Here is a 27,268-nt window from a genome sequence, read left to right as displayed (position 1 = left end):
CCGGCGCTGAAGTCCGGAGGCTCCGCTGTCCGGCGCTGAAGTCCGGAGGCTCCGCTGTCCGGCGCTGAAGTCCGGAGGCTCCGCTGTCCGGCGCTGAAGTCCGGAGGCTCCGCTGTCCGGCGCTGAAGTCCGGAGGCTCCGCTGTCCGGCGCTGAAGTCCGGAGGCTCCGCTGTCCGGCGCTGAAGTCCGGAGGCTCCGCTGTCCGGCGCTGAAGTCCGGAGGCTCCGCTGTCCGGCGCTGAAGTCCGGAGGCTCCGCTGTCCGGCGCTGAAGTCCGGAGGCTCCGCTGTCCGGCGCTGAAGTCCGGAGGCTCCGCTGTCCGGCGCTGAAGTCCGGAGGCTCCGCTGTCCGGCGCTGAAGTCCGGAGGCTCCGCTGTCCGGCGCTGAAGTCCGGAGGCTCCGCTGTCCGGCGCTGAAGTCCGGAGGCTCCGCTGTCCGGCGCTGAAGTCCGGAGGCTCCGCTGTCCGGCGCTGAAGTCCGGAGGCTCCGCTGTCCGGGGCTGAAGTCCGGAGGCGTCGCTGTCCGGTGCTGAAGTCCTGAAGCGTCGCTGTCCGGTGCTGAACCTCCGACCTCATGGTGCCCAGCAGAGGCTGCGCTTCCTCTGAGGGCTGGGGCTGTGCCCAGTGCCCCCCTCACTGCCTCTGACCCCATTGTGCCCCCTACTGGAGGAGGGTGGAGGGGACCTGCAGGTGGATAGCCCCCTCCTCCTCCTGACCCTGCTCTGACCTTTCACCTCTGGAGGGCACGATGCCAAGGTCCTTTCTGGTCAAGAAGGTGAAGGACGGCTTCTGCTCCACAGACGGCGACAATGCGTACATCCGGCACCGCGCCGACCTCCCTGTGCACCTCTCTGAGAAAGGTAAGTGCAGTGTGGGACGTTTATACACTGTGTGCATATGTAGCAGAGCCGAGTGTATACAGAGGGAGCAGAGCCGAGAGCTGAGTGCTTACAGGTGTAGCAGGGCTCAGTGTATACAGAGGGAGCAGAGCTGAGTGCTTTCAGGTGTAGCAGGGCTCAGTGTATACAGAGGGAGCAGAGCTGAGAGCTGAGTGCTTACAGGTGTAGCAGGGCTCAGTGTATGCAGAGGGAGCAGAGCCGAGAGCTGAGTGCGCACAGGTCTCAGTGTATACAGAGGGAGCAGAGCCAAGAGCTGAGTGCTTACAGGTGTAGCAGGGCTCAGTGTATGCAGAGGGAGCAGAGCTGAGTGCTTACAGGTGTAGCAGGGCTCAGTGTATACAGAGGGATGAGAGCTGAGTGCTTACAGGTGTAGCAGGGCTCAGTGTATACAGAGGGAGCAGAGCTGAGTGCTTTCAGGTGTAGCAGGGCTCAGTGTATACAGAGGGAGCAGAGCTGAGAGCTGAGTGCTTACAGGTGTAGCAGGGCTCAGTGTATACAGAGGGAGCAGAGCTGAGAGCTGAGTGCTTACAGGTGTAGCAGGGCTCAGTGTATGCAGAGGGAGCAGAGCCGAGAGCTGAGTGCGCACAGGTGTAACAGGGCTCAGTGTATACAAAGGGAGCAGAGCCAAGAGCTGAGTGCTTACAGGTGTAGCAGGGCTCAGTGTATGCAGAGCCGAGAGCTGAGTGCTTACAGGTGTAGCAGGGCTCAGTGTATGCAGAGGGAGCAGAGCCGAGAGCTGAGTGCGCACAGGTGTAGCAGGGCTCAGTGTATGCAGAGGGAGCAGAGCCGAGAGCTGAGTGCGCACAGGTGTAGCAGGGCTCAGTGTATGCAGAGGGAGCAGAGCCGAGAGCTGAGTGCTTACAGGTGTAGCAGGGCTCAGTGTATGCAGAGGGAGCAGAGCCGAGAGCTGAGTGCGCACAGGTGTAGCAGGGCTCAGTGTATGCAGAGGGAGCAGAGCCGAGAGCTGAGTGCTTACAGGTGTAGCAGGGCTCAGTGTATGCAGAGGGAGCAGAGCCGAGAGCTGAGTGCGCACAGGTGTAGCAGGGCTCAGTGTATGCAGAGGGAGCAGAGCCGAGAGCTGAGTGCTTACAGGTGTAGCAGGGCTCAGTGTATGCAGAGGGAGCAGAGCCGAGAGCTGAGTGCGCACAGGTGTAGCAGGGCTCAGTGTATGCAGAGGGAGCAGAGCCGAGAGCTGAGTGCTTACAGGTGTAGCAGGGCTCAGTGTATGCAGAGGGAGCAGAGCCGAGAGCTGAGTGCGCACAGGTGTAGCAGGGCTCAGTGTATGCAGTTGTAGCTGGGTCGGTCATTTGCTCCTGATGTCACTCGTTGACTGCTGATCCAGGGTTGTATACGGTTCTATACACCGTTGCACGGCAGCACAACCCCCACCATCCGCCACATGCACATAACTTCACACGAGATCCACACCAGCAACCCCAAAGTATCCAAAGGATGACAAAGACTGCGCCGCAATTCACTAAAAGGTGCGATGGTGCAGCACTTCCTGAGAGCAGCCAATCACAGGGCTTGTAGCAGGGCCACCGACTGCTGATTGGTCAGTCCAGGGGCCCGCAGTGAGCACAGTGTTAGTAAATAACCTCCTCAGCAGCTCACGTGTCTCTCCCCAGTATACACATGGCACTGCAGAGCCCCCGACCCTGCTGACACCCATACACAATGCTCTGCAGCCGCTGACCCCCATACATAATGCTCTGCAGCCGCTGACCCCCATACACAATGCTCTGCAGCCGCTGACCCCCATACATAATGCTCTGCAGCCGCTGACCCCCATACACAATGCTCTGCAGCCGCTGACCCCCATACATAATGCTCTGCAGACGCTGACCCCCATACATAATGCTCTGCAGACGCTGACCCCCATACATAATGCTCTGCAGCCGCTGACACCCATACACAATGCTCTGCAGCCGCTGACCCCCATACACAATGCTCTGCAGCCGCTGACCCCCATACACAATGCTCTGCAGCCGCTGACCCCCATACACAATGCTCTGCAGCCGCTGACCCCCATACACAATGCTCTGCAGCCGCTGACCCCCATACACAATGCTCTGCAGCTGCTGACTCCCATACACAATGCTCTGCAGCTGCTGACTCCCATACACAATGCTCTGCAGCCTCTGACCCCCATACACAATGCTCTGCAGCCGCTGACCCCCATACACAATGCTCTGCAGCCGCTGACACCCATACACAATGCTCTGCAGCCGCTGACCCCATACACAATGCTCTGCAGCCGCTGACCCCCATACACAATGCTCTGCAGCCGCTGACCCCCATACACAATGCTCTGCAGCCGCTGACACCCATACACAATGCTCTGCAGCCGCTGACACCTATACACAATGCTCTGCAGCCACTGACACCCATACACAATGCTCTGCAGCCTCTGACACCCATACATAGTGCTCTGCAGCCGCTGACCCCCATACACAATGCTCTGCAGCCGCTGACCCCCATACATAATGCTCTGCAGCCGCTGACCCCCATACATAATGCTCTGCAGACGCTGACCCCCATACATAATGCTCTGCAGACGCTGACCCCCATACATAATGCTCTGCAGCCGCTGACACCCATACACAATGCTCTGCAGCCGCTGACCCCCATACACAATGCTCTGCAGCCGCTGACCCCCATACACAATGCTCTGCAGCCGCTGACCCCCATACACAATGCTCTGCAGCCGCTGACCCCCATACACAATGCTCTGCAGCCGCTGACCCCCATACACAATGCTCTGCAGCTGCTGACTCCCATACACAATGCTCTGCAGCTGCTGACTCCCATACACAATGCTCTGCAGCCTCTGACCCCCATACACAATGCTCTGCAGCCGCTGACCCCCATACACAATGCTCTGCAGCCGCTGACACCCATACACAATGCTCTGCAGCCGCTGACCCCATACACAATGCTCTGCAGCCGCTGACCCCCATACACAATGCTCTGCAGCCGCTGACCCCCATACACAATGCTCTGCAGCCGCTGACACCCATACACAATGCTCTGCAGCCGCTGACACCTATACACAATGCTCTGCAGCCACTGACACCCATACACAATGCTCTGCAGCCTCTGACACCCATACATAGTGCTCTGCAGCCGCTGACCCCCATACACAATGCTCTGCAGCCTCTGACACCCATACATAATGATCTGCAGCCGCTGACACCCATACATAATGCTCTGCAGTCGCTGACACCTATACATAATGCTCTGCAGTCGCTGACACCCATACATAATGCTCTGCAGCCTCTGACACCCATACATAATGATCTGCAGCCTCTGACACCCATACATAATGATCTGCAGTCGCTGACACCTATACATAATGCTCTGCAGCCGCTGACACCTATACATAATGCTCTGCAGCCGCTGACACCCATACATAATGCTCTGCAGCCGCTGACACCCATACATAATGATCTGCAGCCTCTGACACCCATACATATTGAGCTGCAGCCTCTGACACCCATACATAATGATCTGCAGCCTCTGACACCTATACATAATGCTCTGCAGTCGCTGACACCTATACATAATGCTCTGCAGCCGCTGACACCTATACATAATGCTCTGCAGCCGCTGACACCCATACACAATGCTCTGCAGCCTCTGACACCCATACACAATGCTCTGCAGTCGCTGACACCCATACACAATGCTCTGCAGCCGCTGACCCCCATACACAATGCTCTGCAGCCGCTGACCCCCATACACAATGCTCTGCAGCCGCTGACCCCCATACACAATGCTCTGCAGCCGCTGACCCCCATACATAATGCTCTGCAGCCGCTGACCCCCATACACAATGCTCTGCAGCCGCTGACTCCCATACACAATGCTCTGCAGCCGCTGACCCCCATACACAATGCTCTGCAGCCGCTGACCCCCATACACAATGCTCTGCAGCCGCTGACCCCCATACACAATGCTCTGCAGCCGCTGACACCCATACACAATGCTCTGCAGCCACTGACACCCATACACAATGCTCTGCAGCCTCTGACACCCATACATAGTGCTCTGCAGCCGCTGACCCCCATACACAATGCTCTGCAGCCTCTGACACCCATACATAATGATCTGCAGCCGCTGACACCCATACATAATGCTCTGCAGTCAGTGACACCTATACATAATGCTCTGCAGTCGCTGACACCCATACATAATGCTCTGCAGCCTCTGACACCCATACATAATGCTCTGCAGCCTCTGACACCCATACATAATGATCTGCAGTCGCTGACACCTATACATAATGCTCTGCAGCCGCTGACACCTATACATAATGCTCTGCAGCCGCTGACACCTATACATAATGCTCTGCAGCCGCTGACACCTATACATAATGCTCTGCAGCCGCTGACACCTATACATAATGCTCTGCAGCCGCTGACACCCATACACAATGCTCTGCAGCCGCTGACACCTATACATAATGCTCTGCAGCCGCTGACACCCATACACAATGCTCTGCAGCCGCTGACACCCATACATAATGATCTGCAGCCTCTGACACCCATACATAATGATCTGCAGCCTCTGACACCCATACATAATGATCTGCAGCCTCTGACACCTATACATAATGCTCTGCAGTCGCTGACACCTATACATAATGCTCTGCAGCCGCTGACACCTATACATAATGCTCTGCAGCCGCTGACACCTATACATAATGCTCTGCAGCCGCTGACACCCATACACAATGATCTGCAGCCTCTGACCCCCATACACAATGCTCTGCAGCCGCTGACACCTATACATAATGCTCTGCAGCCGCTGACACCTATACATAATGCTCTGCAGTCGCTGACACCTATACATAATGCTCTGCAGTCGCTGACCCCCATACACAATGCTCTGCAGCCGCTGACACCTATACATAATGATCTGCAGCCTCTGACACCCATACATAATGATCTGCAGCCTCTGACACCCATACATAATGATCTGCAGCCTCTGACACCCATACATAATGATCTGCAGCCTCTGACACCTATACATAATGCTCTGCAGTCGCTGACACCTATACATAATGCTCTGCAGCCGCTGACACCCATACATAATGCTCTGCAGCCGCTGACACCCATACACAATGCTCTGCAGCCGCTGACACCCATACACAATGCTCTGCAGCCTCTGACACCCATACACAATGCTCTGCAGCCTCTGACACCCATACACAATGCTCTGTAGCCGCTGACACCTATACATAATGCTCTGCAGCCGCTGACACCTATACATAATGCTCTGCAGCCGCTGACACCCATACACAATGCTCTGCAGCCTCTGACACCCATACACAATGCTCTGCAGTCGCTGACACCCATACATAATGCTCTGCAGCCGCTGACACCCATACACAATGCTCTGCAGCCGCTGACACCCATACATAATGCTCTGCAGCCGCTGACACCCATACACAATGCTCTGCAGCTGCTGACACCCATACACAATGCTCTGCAGCCGCTGACACCTATACACAATGCTCTGCAGCCGCTGACACCTATACACAATGCTCTGCAGCTGCTGACACCCATACATAATGCTCTGCAGCCGCTGACACCCATACACAATGCTCTGCAGCCTCTGACACCCATACAAAATGCTCTGCAGCCGCTGACACCCATACATAATGCTCTGCAGTCGCTGACACCCATACATAATGCTATGCAGCCTCTGACACCCATACATAATGATCTGCAGCCTCTGACACCCATACATAATGCTCTGCAGCTTCTGACACCCATACATAATGCTCTGCAGCCGCTGACACCCATACACAATGCTCTGCAGCTTCAAACACACATACAACCCTCTACAGTTAGAATCACACAGGTGCCATGATCTGCAGCCCCTGACATGCACAATGTTCTGCAGCTACTGACACCTATGCACAATGTTCTTCATCTTGAAACAGACATACAGCCCTCTACAGTTAGCATCACACAGGCGCAATGCTCTGCAGCTGCTATAAGGCGTCTGGTTTCCACACAGAACTATATTTAGAGTGGGGGAGTGGGGGAGTGGGGGGAGGTTGTTCTCTGCGGCTCCTGCCATTGCTGCATCCATTCAAGGGCACGGTGCCGGGGGGGCTGGTGGTCCAGCGGGGACAGGACACAGCCTCCCCTGGACAATGATGGGGATAATCACAGACCCCCATCCCTCCCCCACTGGTGCCCCCCACAGCCGGGACTCCTGAATCCCAGCTGCTGACCTTGAGAGGTTCCAGGCAGGGGAGGAGGATGCAGGAGGGGCGAGGGGCTCACCACTGCTGGAATCTCATTGTTTTGGATGGAAATAAGAAGTCGGATTCTATTCTGGGAAATCCGCTGAATGCGCAGCTCGGGATATTGCAGACTAAGAATTAACCCTAGAGGGGCCGCTTCTGCAGAGGGTCGCGCTGACATGGGAGAAAAGCTCTGCTGAGGATGACTGGGGATTACATTCATACCTGCCAGGCGAGCAACAGGGTGTCCAACAGCAGAGCGCAGACTGCCAGGAATAACACGCCCTGCATCACCCCAAATATGCCAGGGACACCAAGACACCCTGAATATAAGGTCCACCCCCAAGACACCCTGAGCATAGCGTCACCCCCAAGACACCCTGAGTACAGCGTCACCCACAAGACACCCTAAATACAGCGTCACCCATAAGACACCATGAATACAGCGTCACCCACAAGACACCCTAAATACATCGCCACCCATAAGACATCCTGAATACAGCGTCACCCACAAGAAACCCTGAATATAGCGTCACCCCCAAGACACCCTGAATATTGCGTCACCCCCAAGACACCCTGAATACAGCATCACCCACAAGAAATCCTGAATATAGCATCACTCCAAGACACCCTGCATACAGCATCACCCCCAAGACACCCTTAATATATCATCACCCCCAAGACACCCTGAATACAGCGTCACTTCCAAGACACCCTGAATACAGCGTATTCCCCAAGACACCCTGAATACAGCATCACCCCCAAGACACCCTGAATACAGCGTCACCCACAAGACACCCTGAATACAGCATCACCCACAAGACACCCTGAATACAGCGTCACCCCAAGACACCCTGAATACAGCGTCACAAAGACACCATGAATACAGCATCACCCCCAAGACACCCTGAATACAGCGTCACCCCCAAGCCATCCTGAATATAGCATTACCCCCAAGACACCCTGAATACAGCGTCACCCCCAAGACACCCTGAATACAGCGTCACCCCCAAGACACCCTATATATAGCATAACCCACAAGACACCCTGAATACAGCGTCACCCCAAGACACTCTGAATACAGCGTCACCCCCAAGACACCCTGAATACAGCATAACCCACAAGACACCCTGAATACAGCATCACCCCCAAGACACCCTGAATACAGCATAACCCCCATGACACACTGAATACAGCGTCACCCCCAAGACACCCTGAATACAGCATCACCCCAAGACACCCTGAATAAAGCATAGCCCACAAGACACCCTGAATACAGCATAACCCACAAAACACCCTGAATACAGCGTCACCACCAAGACACCCTGAATACAGCGTCACCCCCAAGACATCCTGAATACAGCACTAACCCCAAGACACCCTGAATACAGCATCACCCCCAAGACACCCTGAATACAGCATCACCAACAAGACACCCTGAATACAGCATCACCCCCAAGACACCCTGAATACAGCATCACCCCAAGACACCCTGAATACAGCATCACCCCCAAGACACCCTGAATACAGCATAACCCACAAGACACCCTGAATACAGCATCACCCCCAAGACACCCTGATCACAGCACCACCCCCAAGACACCCTGAATACAGCGTCACCCCTAAGACACCCTGAATACAGCGTCACCCCCAAGACACCCTGAATACAGCGTATTCCCCAAGACACCCTGAATACAGCATCACCCCAAGACACCCTGAATACAGCGTCACCCCCAAGACACCCTGAATACAGCATCACCCTCAAGACACCCTGAATACAGCGTCACCCCCAAGACACCCTGAATACAGCGTCACCCCAAGACACCCTGAATACAGCGTCACCCCCAAGACACCCTGAATACAGCGTATTCCCCAAGACACCCTGAATACAGCATCACCCCAAGACACCCTGAATACAGCGTCACCCCCAAGACACCCTGAATACAGCATCACCCTCAAGACACCCTGAATACAGCGTCACCCACAAGACACCCTGAATACAGCGTCACCCACAAGACACCCTGAATACAGCGTCACCCACAAGACACCCTGAATACAGCGTCACCCACAAGACAACCTGAATACAGCGTCACCCACAAGACAACCTGAATACAGCGTCACCAAGATACCATGAATACAGTATCACCCCAAGACACCCTGAATACAGCGTCACCCCCAAGCCATCCTGAATATAGCATCACCCTCAAGACACCCTGAATACAGCGTCACCCACAAGACACCCTGAATACAGCATCACCCACAAGACACCCTGAATACAGCGTCACCCACAAAACACCCTGAATACAGCGTCACCCACAAGACAACCTGAATACAGCATCACCCACAAGACACCCTGAATACAGCGTATTCCCCAAGACACCCTGAATACAGCATCACCCCAAGACACCCTGAATACAGCGTCACCCCCAAGACACCCTGAATACAGCATCACCCTTAAGACACCCTGAATACAGCGTCACCCACAAGACACCCTGAATACAGCGTCACCCACAAGACACCCTGAATACAGCGTCACCCACAAGACACCCTGAATACAGCATCACCCACAAGACACCCTGAATACAGCGTCACCCACAAGACAACCTGAATACAGCGTCACCCACAAGACACCCTGAATGCAGCGTCACCAAGATACCATGAATACAGTATCACCCCAAGACACCCTGTATACAGCGTCACCCCCAAGCCATCCTGAATATAGCATTATTCCCAAGACACCCTGAATACAGTGTCACCCCCAAGACACCCTGAATACAGCGTCACCCCCAAGACACCCTAAATACAGCATAACCCACAAGACACCCTGAATACAGCGTCACCCCCAAGACACCCTGAATACAGCGTCACCCCCAAGACACCCTGAATACAGCGTCACCCCCAAGACACCCTGAATACAGTGTCACCCCCAAGACACCCTGAATACAGCGTCACCCCCAAGACACCCTAAATACAGCATAACCCACAAGACACCCTGAAACAGCGTCACCCCCAAGACACCCTGAATACAGCGTCACCCCAAGACACCCTGAATACAGCTTCACCCCCAAGACACCCTGAATACATCATCACCTCCAAGACACCCTGAATACAGCATCACCAAGACACTCTGAATACAGCGTCACCCCCAAGATACAGCATCAACCCAAGACACCCTGAATACAGCGTCACCCACAAGACACCCTGAATACAGCGTCACCCCCCAAGACACCCTGAATACAGCGTCACCCCCAAGACACCCTAAATACAGCATCACCCCCAAGACACCCTGAACATAGCGTACTCCCCAAGACACCCTGAATACAGCGTCACCCCCAAGCCATCCTGAATATAGCATTATTCCCAAGACACCCTGAATACAGTGTCACCCCCAAGACACCCTGAATACAGCGTCACCCCCAAGACACCCTAAATACAGCATAACCCACAAGACACCCTGAATACAGCGTCACCCCCAAGACACCCTGAATACAGCGTCACCCCCAAGACACCCTGAATACAGCGTCACCCCCAAGACACCCTGAATACAGTGTCACCCCCAAGACACCCTGAATACAGCGTCACCCCCAAGACACCCTAAATACAGCATAACCCACAAGACACCCTGAATACAGCGTCACCCCCAAGACACCCTGAATACAGCGTCACCCCCAAGACACCCTGAATACAGCTTCACCCCCAAGACACCCTGAATACATCATCACCTCCAAGACACCCTGAATACAGCATCACCAAGACACTCTGAATACAGCGTCACCCCCAAGATACAGCATCAACCCAAGACACCCTGAATACAGCGTCACCCACAAGACACCCTGAATACAGCGTCACCCCCCAAGACACCCTGAATACAGCGTCACCCCCAAGACACCCTAAATACAGCATCACCCCCAAGACACCCTGAACATAGCGTACTCCCCAAGACACCCTGAATACAGCGTCATCCCCAAGCCATCCTGAATTAAGCATTACCCCTAAGACACCCTGAATACAGCGTCACCCCAAGACACCCTGAATACAGCGTCACCCACAAGACACCCTGAATACAGCGTCACCCCAAGACACCCTGAATACAGCGTCACCCACAAGACAACCTGAATACAGCGTCACCCACAAGACACCCTGAATACAGCGTATTCCCCAAGACACCCTGAATACAGCATCACCCCAAGACACCCTGAATACAGCGTCACCCCCAAGACACCCTGAATACAGCATCACCCTCAAGACACCCTGAATACAGCGTCACCCACAAGACACCCTGAATACAGCATCACCCACAAGACACCCTGAATACAGCATCACCCACAAGACACCCTGAATACAGCGTCACCCACAAGACAACCTGAATACAGCGTCACCCACAAGACACCCTGAATACAGCGTCACCAAGATACCATGAATACAGTATCACCCCAAGACACCCTGAATACAGCATCACCCCCAAGCCATCCTGAATATAGCATTACCCCCAAGACACCCTGAATACAGTGTCACCCCCAAGACACCCTGAATACAGCGTCACCCCCAAGACACCCTAAATACAGCATAACCCACAAGACACCCTGAATACAGCGTCACCCCCAAGACACCCTGAATACAGCGTCACCCCCAAGACACCCTGAATACAGCGTCACCCCCAAGACACCCTGAATACAGTGTCACCCCCAAGACACCCTGAATACAGCGTCACCCCCAAGACACCCTAAATACAGCATAACCCACAAGACACCCTGATTACAGCGTCACCCCCAAGACACCCTGAATACAGCGTTTCCCCCAAGACACCCTGAATACAGCGTCACCCCCAAGACACCCTGAATACATCATCACCTCCAAGACACCCTGAATACAGCATCACCCCCAAGACACCCTGAATACAGCATCACCAAGACACTCTGAATACAGCGTCACCCCCAAGATACAGCATCAACCCAAGACACCCTGAATATAGCATCACCCACAAGACACCCTAAATACAGCATCACCCCCAAGACACCCTGAATACAGCGTCACCCCCAAGACACCCTGAATACAGCGTCACCCCCAAGACACCCTAAATACAGCATAACCCACAAGACACCCTGAATACAGCGTCACCCCAAGACACCCTAAATACAGCATAACCCACAAGACACCCTGAATACAGCGTCACCCCAAGACACCCTGAATACAGCGTCACCCCCAAGACACCCTGAATACAGCATAACCCACAAGACACCCTGAATACAGCATCACCCCCAAGACACCCTGAATACAGCGTCACCTACAAGACACCCTGAATACAGCGTCACCCCCAAGACACCCTAAATACAGCATCACCCCAAGACTCCCTGAATACAGCATAGCCCATAAGACACCCTGAATACAGCATAACCCACAAGACACCCTGAATACAGCGTCACCCCCAAGACACCCTGAATACAGCGTCACCCCCAAGACATCCTGAATACAGCACTACCCCAAGACACCCTGAATACAGCATCACCCCCAAGACACCCTGAATACATCGTCACCCCCAAGACACCCTGAATACAGCATCACCCACAAGACACCCTGAATACAGCGTCACCCACAAGATGCCCTGAATACAGCGTCACCCCCCAAGACACCCTGAATACAGCATCACCCCCAAGACACCCTAAATACAGCATCACCCCCAAGACACCCTGAATATAGCGTATTCCCCAAGACACCTTTAATATAGCGTCACCCCCAAGACACCTTGAATACAGCACTACCCCCAAGACAAACTAAATATAGCGTCACCCCAAAGACACCCTGAATACTTAGGTCACCTATTTCTTTCCAGTGTTCCTCTGATAATGGAGTCATCCTCTGCTTGTCTCAGCCCAATATCCCCCTGATGTTGGGGTCACAATCTCCATATCTCATCAAATGTCTCCCTAATACTGGGGTTATCGTTACCTTGTCTCCACCAGTGTTCCACTGATACTGGGGTCACCTGCTCTTAATATTGGGTCCAACCTCCTGCTGATCATACAGGAGACACCAGGATTAGAGGGGTTCCTAGGGCAGGATCTGGGGGTGACTTTTGCATAGGGAGAATCAGAACTGGGTCACAAGGAAGCTCCATGTAGTTGGCAGTAACTGGAGGAGGAGATACTGACAGCCCCTGGATATGGGCAGGGGAAGAAAACACTGAGGTGTGGGAAATTAGGACGGGGGACTCTGCGAAGATGAGGAAATCCAGAAGGGGGCAGCACTGAGCCAAGCACAGGAAGACTTGTAGTTTTCATTGTTACCATCACATATGATGTTTTGATTGTTTTTTAGTCCGTTGTTTAGTGGTGGATAAGCAGAAACCAGCAATTCTACCTTTATTTTTACGGCGTTTACGATGCAGGATAAATTAAGTGATAATGGGATACTGCAGGTCGTTATGGATGCAGCAATACCCAATATGTGGAGGGAATTTTATTTCAATCTTTAACACTTATTAGTCCCACAAGGTGATTTTGATGTGCGATTCTTTGATCTATTCCATAATACACTGTAGTGCAGTATGACACTGACAGGCATTTTATCAGACTGCGCCTCAGGCCTAATAGTCATTCACTGAAGGCAGACCTGGGGGCATTCAAAAGGCCCTCAGCTGCCCTGTGAAGACATTGTCACCCCCGCAACCTCATTTGCAGCAGTGCCAATGGCTGACAGTGGAAGCCCGTTCCCTCTGAAACTACTTACATGCAGCGAACAGTATTGACTACAGCAAAGAAGTATGGAGGAGGACAGAGGAGTCTGGAGGGAAAAAGGGAAGTCTGGAGGAAGACAAAGAGATCTGGAGGGGGACAAAGGGGTCTGGAGAGGAACAGAGGACCGAGGGGTCTGGAGCAGGAACGAGGGGTCTGGAGGAGGAGGACAGGGTGGTCTGCAGGAGGACAGAGGAGTCTGGAGGAGGACAAAGGGGTCTGGAGGAGGACAGATGGGTCTGGAGGGACACAGAGGGGTCTGGAGGAGGACAGAGGGGTCTGGAAGGGGACAGAGGAGTCTGGAGGAGGACAGAGGGGTCTGGAGGGGGATAGAGAAGTCTGGAAGAGGACAGAGGGATCTGGAGGAGGACAGAGGGGTCTGGAGGAGGACAGATGGGTCTGGAGGGGGACAGAGGGGCCTGGAGGAGGACAGAGGGGTCTGGAAGGGGACAGAGGAGTCTGGCGGGGAACCGAGGGGTCTGGAGGAGAACAGAGGGGTCTGGAGGAGGAGGACAGAGCGGTCTGGAGGAGGACAGAGGGGTCTGGAGGAGGACAGAGGGGTTTGGAGGAGAATGGACGGTTCAGTCTGGAGGAGGACAGAGGGGTCTGGAAGGGGACAGAGGAGTCTAGAGGAGGACAGAGGGGTCTTGAGTGGGACAGAAGGGTCTGGAGGAGGACAGAGGGGCCTGGAGGGGAACAGAGGTGTCTGGAGGAGGACAGAGGAGTCTGGAGGAAAACAGAGGGGTCTGAAAGAGGAGGACCGAGGGGTCTGGAGGAGGACAAAGGGGTCTGGAGGAGGACAAAGGGGTCTGGAGGAGGACAGAGGGGTCTGGAGGAGGACAGAGGAGTCTGGAGGAGACTAGAGGGGTCAGTCTGGAGGAGGACAGAGGGATCTGGAAGGGGACAGAGGAGTCTAGAGGAGGACAGAGGGTCTGGAGTGGGACAGAAGGGTCTGGAGGAGGACAGATGAGTCTGGAGGAAAACAGAGGGGTCTGGAAGAGGAGGACCGAGGGGTCTGGAGGAGGACAAAGGGGTCTGGAGGAGGACAGAGGGGTCTGGAGGAGGACAGAGGGGTCTGGAGGAGGACAGAGGAGTCTGGAGGAGAATAGAGGGGTCAGTCTGGAGGAGGACAGAGGGATCTGGAAGGGGACAGAGGAGTCTGGAGGAAGACAGAGGGGTCTGGAGGGGGACAGAGGGGTCTGGAGAAGGACAGAGGGGTCTGGAGGGGAAAAGAGGGGTCTGGAGGAGGACAAAGGAGTCTGGAGGTGGACAGAGGAGTCTGGAGGAGGACAGAGGGGTCTGGAGGAGGACAGAGGGTCTGGAGAAGGATATAGGGGTCTGGAGGAGAATAAAGGGGTCTGGAGGAGAATAAAGGGGTCTGGAGGAGAATAGAAGGGTCAGTCTGGAGGAGAATAGAGGGGTCAGTCTGGAGGAGGACAGAGGGGTTTGGAAGGGGACAGAGGAGTCTGGAAGAGTACAGAGGTATCTGGAGGAGGATAAAAGGGCTCTGGAGGGAGACAAAAGGTTTTGAAGGAGGACAGAGGGGTCTGGAGGGGGACTAAGGGGTCTGGAGGAGGACAGATGGATCTGGAGGAGGACAAAGGCATCTGGAGGAGGACAGAGGGGTCTGGAGCAGACCGAGGGGTCTGGAGGAGGACAGAGGGGTCTAGAGGAGTCTGGAGGAGGGCAGAGGAGTCTGGAGGAGGACAGGGGGGTCTGGAGGAGGAGGAAAGAGGGGTCAGGAGGAGGACCAAGAGGTCTAGAGGGGGACAAAGGGGTCTGGAGAGGGACAGAGGGGTCTGGAGGAGATAGACAGAGGGGTCTGGAGGAGGACAGAGGTGTCTGGAGGAGGACAGAGGTGTCTAGAAGGGGACAGAAGTGTGTCTGGAGGAGGAAAGAGCGGTCTGGAGGAGGAGGACAGAGGGGTCTGGAGGAGGAGGACAGAGGGGTCTGGAGGAGGAGGAGAGAGGGGTCTGGAGGGGGACAGAGGGGTCTGGAGGAGGACAGAGGGGTCTGGAGGGGAACAGAGGGGTCTGGAGGGGAACAGAGGGGTCTGGAGGAGGACAAAGGAGTCTGGAGGAGGACAGAGGGGTCTAGAGGAGGACAGGAGGTCTGGAGGAAAACAGAGGGGTCTGAAAGAGGAGGACCGAGGGGTCTGGAGGAGGACAAAGGGGTCTGGAGGAGGACAAAGGGGTCTGGAGGAGGACAGAGGGGTCTGGAGGAGGACAGAGGAGTCTGGAGGAGACTAGAGGGGTCAGTCTGGAGGAGGACAGAGGGATCTGGAAGGGGACAGAGGAGTCTAGAGGAGGACAGAGGGTCTGGAGTGGGACAGAAGGGTCTGGAGGAGGACAGATGAGTCTGGAGGAAAACAGAGGGGTCTGGAAGAGGAGGACCGAGGGGTCTGGAGGAGGACAAAGGGGTCTGGAGGAGGACAGAGGGGTCTGGAGGAGGACAGAGGAGTCTGGAGGAGAATAGAGGGGTCAGTCTGGAGGAGGACAAAGGGATCTGGAAGGGGACAGAGGAGTCTGGAGGAAGACAGTGGGGTCTGGAGGGGGACAGAGGGGTCTGGAGAAGGACAGAGGGGTCTGGAGGGGAAAAGAGGGGTCTGGAGGAGGACAAAGGAGTCTGGAGGTGGACAGAGGAGTCTGGAGGAGGACAGAGGGGTCTGGAGGAGGACCGAGGGGTCTGGAGGAGGATATAGGGGTCTGGAGGAGAATAAAGGGGTCTGGAGGAGAATAAAGGGGTCTGGAGGAGAATAGAAGGGTCAGTCTGGAGGAGAATAGAGGGGTCAGTCTGGAGGAGGACAGAGGGGTTTGGAAGGGGACAGAGGAGTCTGGAAGAGTACAGAGGTGTCTGGAGGAGGATAAAAGGGCTCTGGAGGGAGACAAAAGGTTTTGAAGGAGGAAAGAGGGGTCTGGAGGGGGACTAAGGGGTCTGGAGGAGGACAGATGGATCTGGAGGGGGACAAAGGCATCTGGAGGAGGACAGAGGGGTCTGGAGCAGACCGAGGGGTCTGGAGGAGGACAGAGGTGTCTAGAGGAGTCTGGAGGAGGGCAGAGGAGTCTGGAGGAGGACAGGGGGGTCTGGAGGAGGAGAAAAAAGGGGTCAGGAGGAGGACCAAGAGGTCTAGAGGGGAACAAAGGGGTCTAGAGGGGGACAGAGGGGTCTGGAGGAGATGGACAGAGGTGTCTGGAGGAGGACAGAGGTGTCTGGAGGAGGACAGAGGTGTCTAGAAGGGGACAGAAGTGGGTCTGGAGGAGGAGGACAGGGGGGTCTGGAGGGGGACAGAGGGGTCTGGAGGAGGACAGAGGGGTCTGGAGGAGGACATAGGGGTCTGGAGGGGAACAGAGGGGTCTGGAGGAGGACAAAGGAGTCTGGAGGAGGACAGAGGGATCTGGAAGGGGACAGAGGAGTCTAGAGGAGGACAGAGGGTCTGGAGTGGGACAGAAGGGTCTGGAGGAGGACAGATGAGTCTGGAGGAAAACAGAGGGGTCTGGAAGAGGAGGACCGAGGGGTCTGGAGGAGGACAAAGGGGTCTGGAGGAGGACAGAGGGGTCTGGAGGAGGACAGAGGAGTCTGGAGGAGAATAGAGGGGTCAGTCTGGAGGAGGACAAAGGGATCTGGAAGGGGACAGAGGAGTCTGGAGGAAGACAGTGGGGTCTGGAGGGGGGCAGAGGGGTCTGGAGAAGGACAGAGGGGTCTGGAGGGGAAAAGAGGGGTCTGGAGGAGGACAAAGGAGTCTGGAGGTGGACAGAGGAGTCTGGAGGAGGACAGAGGGGTCTGGAGGAGGACCGAGGGGTCTGGAGGAGGATATAGGGGTCTGGAGGAGAATAAAGGGGTCTGGAGGAGAATAAAGGGGTCTGGAGGAGAATAGAAGGGTCAGTCTGGAGGAGAATAGAGGGGTCAGTCTGGAGGAGGACAGAGGGGTTTGGAAGGGGTCAGAGGAGTCTGGAAGAGTACAGAGGTGTCTGGAGGAGGATAAAAGGGCTCTGGAGGGAGACAAAAGGTTTTGAAGGAGGAAAGAGGGGTCTGGAGGGGGACTAAGGGGTCTGGAGGAGGACAGATGGATCTGGAGGGGGACAAAGGCATCTGGAGGAGGACAGAGGGGTCTGGAGCAGACCGAGGGGTCTGGAGGAGGACAGAGGTGTCTAGAGGAGTCTGGAGGAGGGCAGAGGAGTCTGGAGGAGGACAGGGGGGTCTGGAGGAGGAGAAAAGAGGGGTCAGGAGGAGGACCAAGAGGTCTAGAGGGGGACAAAGGGGTCTAGAGGGGGACAGAGGGGTCTGGAGGAGATGGACAGAGGGGTCTGGAGGAGGACAGAGGTGTCTGGAGGAGAACAGAGGTGTCTAGAAGGGGACAGAAGTGGGTCTGGAGGAGGAGGACAGAGGGGTCTGGAGGAGGAGGACAGGGGGTCTGGAGGGGGACAGAGGGGTCTGGAAGAGGACAGAGGGGTCTGGAGGAGGACAGAGGGGTCTGGAGGGGAACAGAGGGGTCTGGAGGAGGACAAAGGAGTCTGGAGGAGGACAGAGGGGTCTGGAGGAGGACAGAGGGGTCTGGAGGAGGACCGAGGGGTCTGGAGGAGGATATAGGGGTCTGGAGGAGAATAAAGGGGTCTGGAGGAGGACAGAGGAGTCTGGAGGAGAATAGAAGGGTCAGTCTGGAGGAGAATAGAGGGGTCAGTCTGGAGGAGTACAGAGGGGTCTGGAAGTGGACAGAGGAGTCTGGAAGAGGACAGAGGTGTCTGGAGGAGGATAAAAGGGCTCTGGAGAAAGACAAAAGGTTTTGAAGGAGGACAGAGGGGTCTGGAGGGGGACAAAGGGGTCTGGAGGAGGACAGATGGATCTGGAGGGGGACAAAGGCGTCTGGTGGAGGACAGAGGGGTCTGGAGCAGACCGAGGGGTCTGGAGGAGGACAGAGGGGTCTAGAGGAGTCTGGAGGAGGACAGGGGGTCTGGAGGAGGAGGAAAGAGGGGTCAGGAGGAGGACCAAGAGGTCTAGAGGGGGACAAATGGGGTCTGGAGGGGGACAGAGAAGTCTGGAGGAGGACAAAGGGTCCTAGAGGAGGACAAAGGGCTCTGGAGGGAGACAAAGAAGTATGAAGGAGGACAGAGGAGTCTGGAGGGGACATTGGGGTCTGGAGGAGGACAGATGGGTCTGGAGGAGGACAGAGGGGTCTGGAGGAGGAGGACAGAGGGGTCTGGAGGAGGAGGACAGAGGGGTCTGGAGGAGGAGGACAGAGCGGTCTGGAGGGGGACCGAGGGATATGGAGGAGGACCGAGGGGTTTGGAGGGGGACAGATGGGTATGATGGAGGACAGAGGGGTCTGGAGGAGGACAGAGGGGTCTAGGGGGAGGACAGACAGTTTTAGAGGGGGACAAAGGGGTCTGGAGGAGGACAAAGAGCTATGGAGGGAGACAGAGGAGTATGAAGGAGGACAGATGGGTCTGGAGGAGGAAAAATGGGTCTGGAGGAAAATAGAGGGGTCTGGAGGAGGAGGACAGAGGGGTCTGGAGGGGGACATAGGGGTCTGGAGGAGGAGGACAGAGGGGTCTGGAGGAGGAGGACAGAGGGATCTGGAGGAGCAGGACAGAGGGGTCTGGAGGGGGACCAAGGGGTCTGGAGGAGGACAGAGGGGCCTGTAGGAGGAAAGAGGAGTGTGGAAAGGGAACAGAGGAGCCTGGAGGAGGAAAGAGGGGTCTAGAGGAGGAAGACAGAGGGGTCTGGAGGAGGACAGAGCAGTCTGGAAGGGGACAGTGGAGTCTGGAGGAAAACAGAGGGGTCTGGAGGAGGAGGACAGAGGGGTCTGGAGGAGGAGGACAGAGAGGTCTGGAGGGGAACCAAGGGGTATGGAGGAGACAGAGGGGTCTGGAGGAGGAGGACAGAGGGGTCTGGAGGAGGAGGACAGAGAGGTCTGGAGGGGAACCAAGGGGTATGGAGGAGACAGAGGGGTCTGGGGGGAGAACAGACAGCTCTGGAGGGGGACAAAGGGGTCTGGAGGAGGACAAAGGACTCTGGAGGGAGACAGAGGAGTATGAAGGAGGACAGAGGGGTCTGGAGGAGGACAGGGGTCTAATGCAGGACAGCGGGGTCTGGAGGAGAATAGAGGGGTCTTGAGGAGGAGAACAGAGGGGTCTGGAGGGGGACATAGCGGTCTGGAGATGGAGGACAGAGGGGTCTGGTGGTGGACAGAGGAGTCTGGAGGGGGACAGATTGGTCTGGAGGAGGACAGAGGGGTCTGAAGAAGGAGGACAGAGAGGTCTGGAGGGGGACAAAGGGGTTTGGAAGGGGACAGAGGGGTCTGGAGGAGGACAGAGGGGTCTGGAGGGAGGACAGAGAGCTCTGGAAGGGGACAAAGGGGTCTGGAGGAGAAGGAAAGAGGGGTCTGGAGGAGAACAGAGGGGTCTTGAGGAGGAGGAAGACCGAGGGTCTGGAGGAGGACAGAGGGGTCTGGAGGAGGACAGAGGGGTCTGGAGGAGAACAGAGGAGTCTGGAGGGGGACAGAGGAGTCTGGAGGGGGACAGAGGAGTCTGGAGGGGGACAGAGGAGTCGGGAGGAGGACAGAGGAGTCTGGAGGAGGACAGAGGGGTCTGGAGGAGGAGGACAGAAGGGTCTGGAGGGGGGCCGAGGGGTCTGGAGGAGGACAGAGGGGTTTGGAGACGGACAGAGGAGTATGAATGGGGGACAGAGGGGTCTGGGGGAGGACAGCTGGAGGGAGACAGAGGAATATGAAAGATGACAGAGGAGTCTGGAGCAGGACCGAGGGGTCTGGAGGAGGAAAGAGGGGTCTGTAGGAGGAGGACAGAGGGGTCTGGAGGGGGACCGAGGGGTCTGGGGGGAGGACAGACAGCTCTGAAAGGGGGACAAAGGAGCCTGGAGGGAGACAGAGGAGTATGAAGGAGGACAGAGGGGTCTGGCAGAAGCTTCCTCCCCCTATTCCTACTGAGAACACATGCCTGCCTAGCCGAAAAAGTTTGAGTTTGAGGGGATCAGGAGTGATAGCTGAACGCTCTTTCAGACAACAGTTAACAGCTGCGTTTTGTGAACTGCCAGTCTTACAGTTCAGGATGGTCTGAGATTATACTCTATGTATCATGAAGAACAGTATGAAGGAAGTGTGTAGTATGAAGAAAGTTATAAAGGGCCTGTGTGTAGTATAAAGAGCTGTATAAAAGGACCTGCGTGTAGTATAAAGAGCTGTATAAAAGGACCTGCGTGTAGTATGAAGAGCTGTATAAAAGGACCTGCGTGTAGTATGAAGAGTAGCATAAAAGGACCTGTGTGTAGTATGAAGAGCTGTATAAAGGACCTGTGTATAGTATGAAGAGCAGTATAAAAGGACCTGCGTGTAGTATGAAGAGCTGTATAAAAGGACCTGTGTGTAGTATGATGAGTGGTATAAAAGGACCTCTGTGTAGTATGAAGATCAGTATAAAAGGACCTGTGTGTAGTATGAAAAGCGGTTTAAAAGGACCTGTGTGTAGTATGAAGAGCGGTATAAAAGGGCCTGTGTGTAGTATGAAGAAAGTTATAAAGGGCCTGTGTGTAGTATAAAGAGCAGTATAAAAGGACCTGCGTGTAGTACGAAGAGTAGCATAAAAGGACCTGTGTGTAGTATGAAGAGCTGTATAAAAGGACCTGTGTGTAGTATGAAGAGCGGTATAAAAGGACCTGTGTGTAGTATGAAGAGCGGTATAAAAGGACCTGTGTGTAGTATGAAGAGCAGTATAAAAGAACCTGTGTGTAGCATGAAGAGCGTTATAAAAGGACCTGTGTGTAGTATGAAGAGCAGTATAAAAGGACCTGTGTGTAGTATGAAGAGCGGTATAAAAGGGCCTGTGTGTAGTATGATGAGCGGTATAAAAGGACCTGTGTGTAGTATGAAGAGCAGTATAAAAGGACCTGTGTGTAGTATGAAGAGCGGTATAAAAGGGCCTGTGTGTAGTATGATGAGCGGTATAAAAGGACCTGTGTGTAGTATGAAGAGCGGTATAAAAGGACCTTTGTGTAGTATGAAGAGCGGTATAAATGGGCCTGTGTGTAGTATGAAGAGCGGTATCAAAGGACTTCTGTGTAGTATGAAGAGCAGTATAAAAGGACCTGTGTGTAGTATGAAGAGCGGTATAAAAGGACCTGTGTGTAGTATGAAGAGCGGTATAAAAGGGCCTGTGTGTAGTATTATGAGCGGTATAAAATGATTTTTGTGTAGTATGAGGAGCAGTATAAAAGGACCTGTGTGTAGTATGAAGAGCGGTATAAAAGGGCCTGTGTGTAGTATTATGAGCGGTATAAAATGATTTTTGTGTAGTATGAAGAGCAGTATAAAAGGACCTGTGTGTAGTATGAAGAGTGGTATAAAAGGACCTGTGTGTAGTATGAAGAGCGGTATAAAAGGGCCTGTGTGTAGTATGAAGAGTGGTATAAAATTATTTCTGTGTAGTATGAAGAGCAGTATAAAAGGACCTGTGTGTAGTATGAAGAGTGGTATAAAAGGACCTGTGTGTAGTATGAAGAGTGGTATAAAAGGACCTTTGTGTAGTATGAAGAGCTGTATAAAAAGACCTGTGTGTAGTATGAAGAGCTGTATAAAAAGACCTGTGTGTAGTATGAAGAGTGGTATAAAAGGACCTGTGTGTAGTATGAAGAGCGGTATAAAAGGACCTGTGTGTAGTATGAAGAGTGGTATAAAAGGACCTGTGTGTAGTATGAAGAGCGGTATAAAAGGACTTGTGTGTAGTATGAAGAGCGGTATAAAAGGACCTGTGTGTAGTATGAAGAGCGGTATAAAAGGACCTGTGTGTAGTATTATGAGCGTTATAAAATGATTTCTGTGTAGTATGAAGAGCAGTATAAAAGGACCTGTGTGTAGTATGAAGAGCGGTATAAAAGGACCTGTGTGTAGTATGAAGAGCGGTATAAAAGGACCTGTGTGTAGTATGAAGAGCAGTATAAAAGAACCTGTGTGTAGCATGAAGAGCGTTATAAAAGGACCTGTGTGTAGTATGAAGAGCAGTATAAAAGGACCTGTGTGTAGTATGAAGAGCGGTATAAAAGGGCCTGTGTGTAGTATGAAGAGCAGTATAAAAGGACCTGTGTGTAGTATGAAGAGCGGTATAAAAGGACCTGTGTGTAGTATGAAGAGCAGTATAAAAGGACCTGTGTGTAGTATGAAGAGCGGTATAAAAGGGCCTGTGTGTAGTATGATGAGCGGTATAAAAGGACCTGTGTGTAGTATGAAGAGCGGTATAAAAGGACCTTTGTGTAGTATGAAGAGCGGTATAAAAGGGCCTGTGTGTAGTATGAAGAGCGGTATAAAAGAACTTCTGTGTAGTATGAAGAGCAGTATAAAAGGACCTGTGTGTAGTATGAAGAGCAGTATAAAAGGACCTGTGTGTAGTATGAAGAGTGGTATAAAAGGGCCTGTGTGTAGTATTATGAGCGGTAAAAATGATTTCTGTGTAGTATGAAGAGCAGTATAAAAGGACCTGTGTGTAGTATGAAGAGTGGTATAAAAGGACCTGTGTGTAGTATGAAGAGCGGTATAAAAGGGCCTGTGTGTAGTATGAAGAGTGGTATAAAATGATTTCTGTGTAGTATGAAGAGCAGTATAAAAGGAACTGTGTGTAGTATGAAGAGCTGTATAAAAAGACCTGTGTGTAGTATGAAGAGCTGTATAAAAAGACCTGTGTGTAGTATGAAGAGTGGTATAAAAGGACCTGTGTGTAGTATGAAGAGTGGTATAAAAGGACCTGTGTGTAGTATGAAGAGCGGTATAAAAGGACCTGTGTGTAGTATGAAGAGTGGTATAAAAGGACCTGTGTGTAGTATGAAGAGCGGTATAAAAGGACCTGTGTGTAGTATGAAGAGCAGTATAAAAGGACCTGTGTGTAGTATGAAGAGCGGTATAAAAGGACCTGTGTGTAGTATTATGAGTGGTATAAAAGGACCTGTGTGTAGTATGTAGAGTGGTATAAAAGGACCTGTGTGTAGTATGAAGAGCGGTATAAAAGGACTTGTGTGTAGTATGAAGAGCAGTATAAAAGGACCTGTGTGTAGTATGAAGAGTGGTATAAAAGGGCCTGTGTGTAGTATTATGAGCGGTATAAAAGGACCTGTGTGTAGTATGAAGAGTGGTATAAAAGGACCTGTGTGTAGTATGAAGAGCGGTATGAAAGGACCTGTGTGTAGTATGAAGAGTGGTATATAAGGACCTGTGTGTAGTATGAAGAGTGGTATAAAAGGACCTGTGTGTAGTATGAAGAGCGGTATAAAAGGACCTGTGTGTAGTATGAAGAGTGGTATAAAAGGACCTGTGTGTAGTATGAAGAGTGGTATAAAAGGACCTGTGTGTAGTATGAAGAGTGGTATAAAAGGACCTGTGTGTAGTATTATGAGCGTTATAAAATGATTTCTGTGTAGTATGAAGAGCAGTATAAAAGGACCTGTGTGTAGTATGAAGAGCGGTATAAAAGGACCTGTGTGTAGTATGAAGAGCGGTATAAAAGGACCTGTGTGTAGTATGAAGAGCGGTATAAAAGGACCTGTGTGTAGTATGAAGAGTGGTATAAAAGGACCTGTGTGTAGTATGAAGAGCGGTATAAAAGGACCTGTGTGTAGTATGAAGAGCGGTATAAAAGGACCTGTGTGTAGTATGAAGAGTGGTATAAAAGGACCTGTGTGTAGTATGAAGAGTGGTATAAAAGGACCTGTGTGTAGTATGAAGAGCGGTATAAAAGGACCTGTGTGTAGTATTATGAGCGTTATAAAATGATTTCTGTGTAGTATGAAGTGCAGTATAAAAGGACCTGTGTGTAGTATGAAGAGCGGTATAAAAGGACCTGTGTGTAGTATGAAGAGCGGTATAAAAGGACCTGTGTGTAGTATGAAGAGTGGTATAAAAGGACCTGTGTGTAGTATGAAGAGCAGTATAAAAGGACCTGTGTGGAGTATGAAGAGCGGTATAAAAGGACCTGTATGTAGTATTATGAGTGGTATAAAAGGACCTGTGTGTAGTATGAAGAGTGGTATAAAAGGACCTGTGTGTAGTATGAAGAGCGGTATAAAAGGACTTGTGTGTAGTATGAAGAGCAGTATAAAAGGACCTGTGTGTAGTATGAAGAGTGGTATAAAAGGACCTGTGTGTAGTATTATGAGCAGTATAAAAGGGCCTGTGTGTAGTATTATGAGCGGTATAAAATGATTTCTGTGTAGTATGAAGAGCGGTATAAAAGGACCTGTGTGTAGTATGAAGAGTGGTATAAAAGGACCTGTGTCTAGTATGAAGAGCGGTATAAAAGGACCTGTGTGTAGTATGAAGAGCGGTATAAAAGGACCTGTGTGTAGTATGAAGAGCGGTATAAAAGGACCTGTGTGTAGTATGAAGAGCGGTATAAAAGGACCTGTGTGTAGTATGAAGAGCGGTATAAAAGGACCTGTGTGTAGTATGAAGAGCGGTATAAAAGGACCTGTGTGTAGTATGAAGAGCGGTATAAAAGGACCTGTGTGTAGTATGAAGAGCGGTATAAAAGGACCTGTGTGTAGTATGAAGAGCGGTATAAAAGGACCTGTGTGTAGTATGAAGAGCGGTATAAAAGGACCTGTGTGTAGTATGAAGAGCGGTATAAAAGGACCTGTGTGTAGTATGAAGAGCGGTATAAAAGGACCTGTGTGTAGTATGAAGGATTTGTCAACCTCTGGGACATGAAGCTGACTGGTTACCAGCTGCTCCACTTGCACTGCCCCGCACCACCCAGGCCACCAACATAAATACAGAGAATGTGAATGTAGTCAGGGAGCTGAGGTGTCGGTATACGCGGGTTGAGTGTCTCGCATTGTTGTTGCGCTGCTCACAGTGACCCCGTGTACCTCTCTTTTCAGGTTACATCGGTGAATATATCACCCCTTCTGTATACAATGGGGACAGCAATGGAGCCATCAAAGTCCCCTCTCCAGATGCCCTTTACACAGCGGTGCACAGCGAGTATGGGGCCCCTGATTCTGAACCACCTGACAGCCCACAGTCAGAGATCACAGGTGGCTACATTAATGGGGACACAGCAGTCAGCGAGGGTTACTCAGTGGATGCCTTCTTCATCACAGATGGGCGCTCCCGACGTAAGGTGGTAACTGGAGGGCGTTCCATTCAGCGGCACAGCTGCAGTGAGTGCGGAAAGAGCTATGCCACATCTTCAAACTTAAGTCGACACAAGCAAACTCATCGCAGCCTGGATAGCAAGCTAGCCAAGAAGTGCTCAACCTGTGGCAAGGTATATGTGTCCATGCCGGCCATGGCCATGCATCTACTCACACATGACCTCAAGCACAAGTGTGAAACCTGTGGGAAAGCCTTCAGCCGACCATGGCTTCTGCAGGGCCATATGAGGTCCCACACTGGTGAAAAGCCCTTTGGCTGTGCCCACTGTGGCAAAGCTTTTGCTGACCGCTCCAACCTCCGTGCCCACATGCAGACGCACTCTGCCTTCAAACACTACAAGTGCAAACGTTGCAGCAAGACCTTCGCTCTCAAATCATATCTGAACAAACACTATGAGTCGGCCTGCTTCAAGGGCGCTGTGCCTCCACTCAGCCCAATGGAGGACTGAAATTGCATCTTCCATGGAGAGGAGGACATCATAATCTCCTGCATCTTCGTACCTTACTCCATGGCTGCCTGCTTGAACTGCTCTAGGCACTCCAGTGCTGCTGCCTATCTGATGCAGATGATGTTTCTTCTTTTCCACATAGTTTATTGCTCTTCTGAAGGTTGTCACTGCTCACATGAGATGCAGATAACCCAGAGGCACTTCCTCTTTATTACAGTGTTATATTGACCCTCGGGTTGTACTATTTGCATTTAAAGCATCTACTTTACAATTTTAGTTGTAGACATAACTATCTGGGACCCCAGAAGGAAGAAAGTCTGAGATTGTAGCCATAACACGAAGACACAGATTGAGGAAGACTTGGTTGTCCTTCTAGAGAACATCATGTTTTTCCTTCTTTCATTCCTTCCTTTTTCTTATTGTTGATGCTCCATTTTTGAAGGACTCAAGGGTAGCACAACCCTCAGACAAGTTCATCAATTCACAGTCTCCAATGATGGTACTGGGGGTTATCCTCCAATTCTGTAGCATTGGGAAGAAGGAAATGTATTTGGATCAGTAGCAATTTACTATAAGGAGCAATAAAAGGAGACCTGGAGGGGGATTAGAGGCTTCATCCTGCGATGTTCTGTAATGTGTCCATAAGGTCGCTGCCATCAGGATTAGACCTCATTGCTGGAAGCATAACTAGATGTCCTTTCTACAAAACCTTGAGAATTTTATGACTTTTTTCAGACTATTTTCATTGATATCTGCAGTTGTGAGTGGATCGGGACAATAATCA

At 52.6% G+C, this 27,268-nt stretch overlaps 1 protein-coding gene across 1 annotated transcript; it reads left to right on the top strand.

Annotated features, from left to right (window-relative positions):
- The first annotated feature begins 747 nt into the window (after positions 1 to 747).
- Positions 748 to 26,484, top strand: SCRT1 (scratch family transcriptional repressor 1). Its single transcript, XM_040433028.1, has 2 exons — positions 748 to 859; positions 25,760 to 26,484. Exons 1-2 carry the CDS (start codon positions 748 to 750, stop codon positions 26,482 to 26,484), a joined length of 837 nt encoding a protein of 278 aa, XP_040288962.1.
- Positions 26,485 to 27,268: the final 784 nt, after the last annotated feature.

This window comes from Bufo bufo, chromosome 5, assembly GCF_905171765.1.
Source record: "Bufo bufo chromosome 5, aBufBuf1.1, whole genome shotgun sequence".
NCBI classification, from domain to species: Eukaryota; Metazoa; Chordata; class Amphibia; order Anura; family Bufonidae; genus Bufo; species Bufo bufo.
The sequence above is the reverse complement of the archived record's forward strand: the minus strand, read 5'-3'. Positions and strand labels throughout refer to the sequence as shown.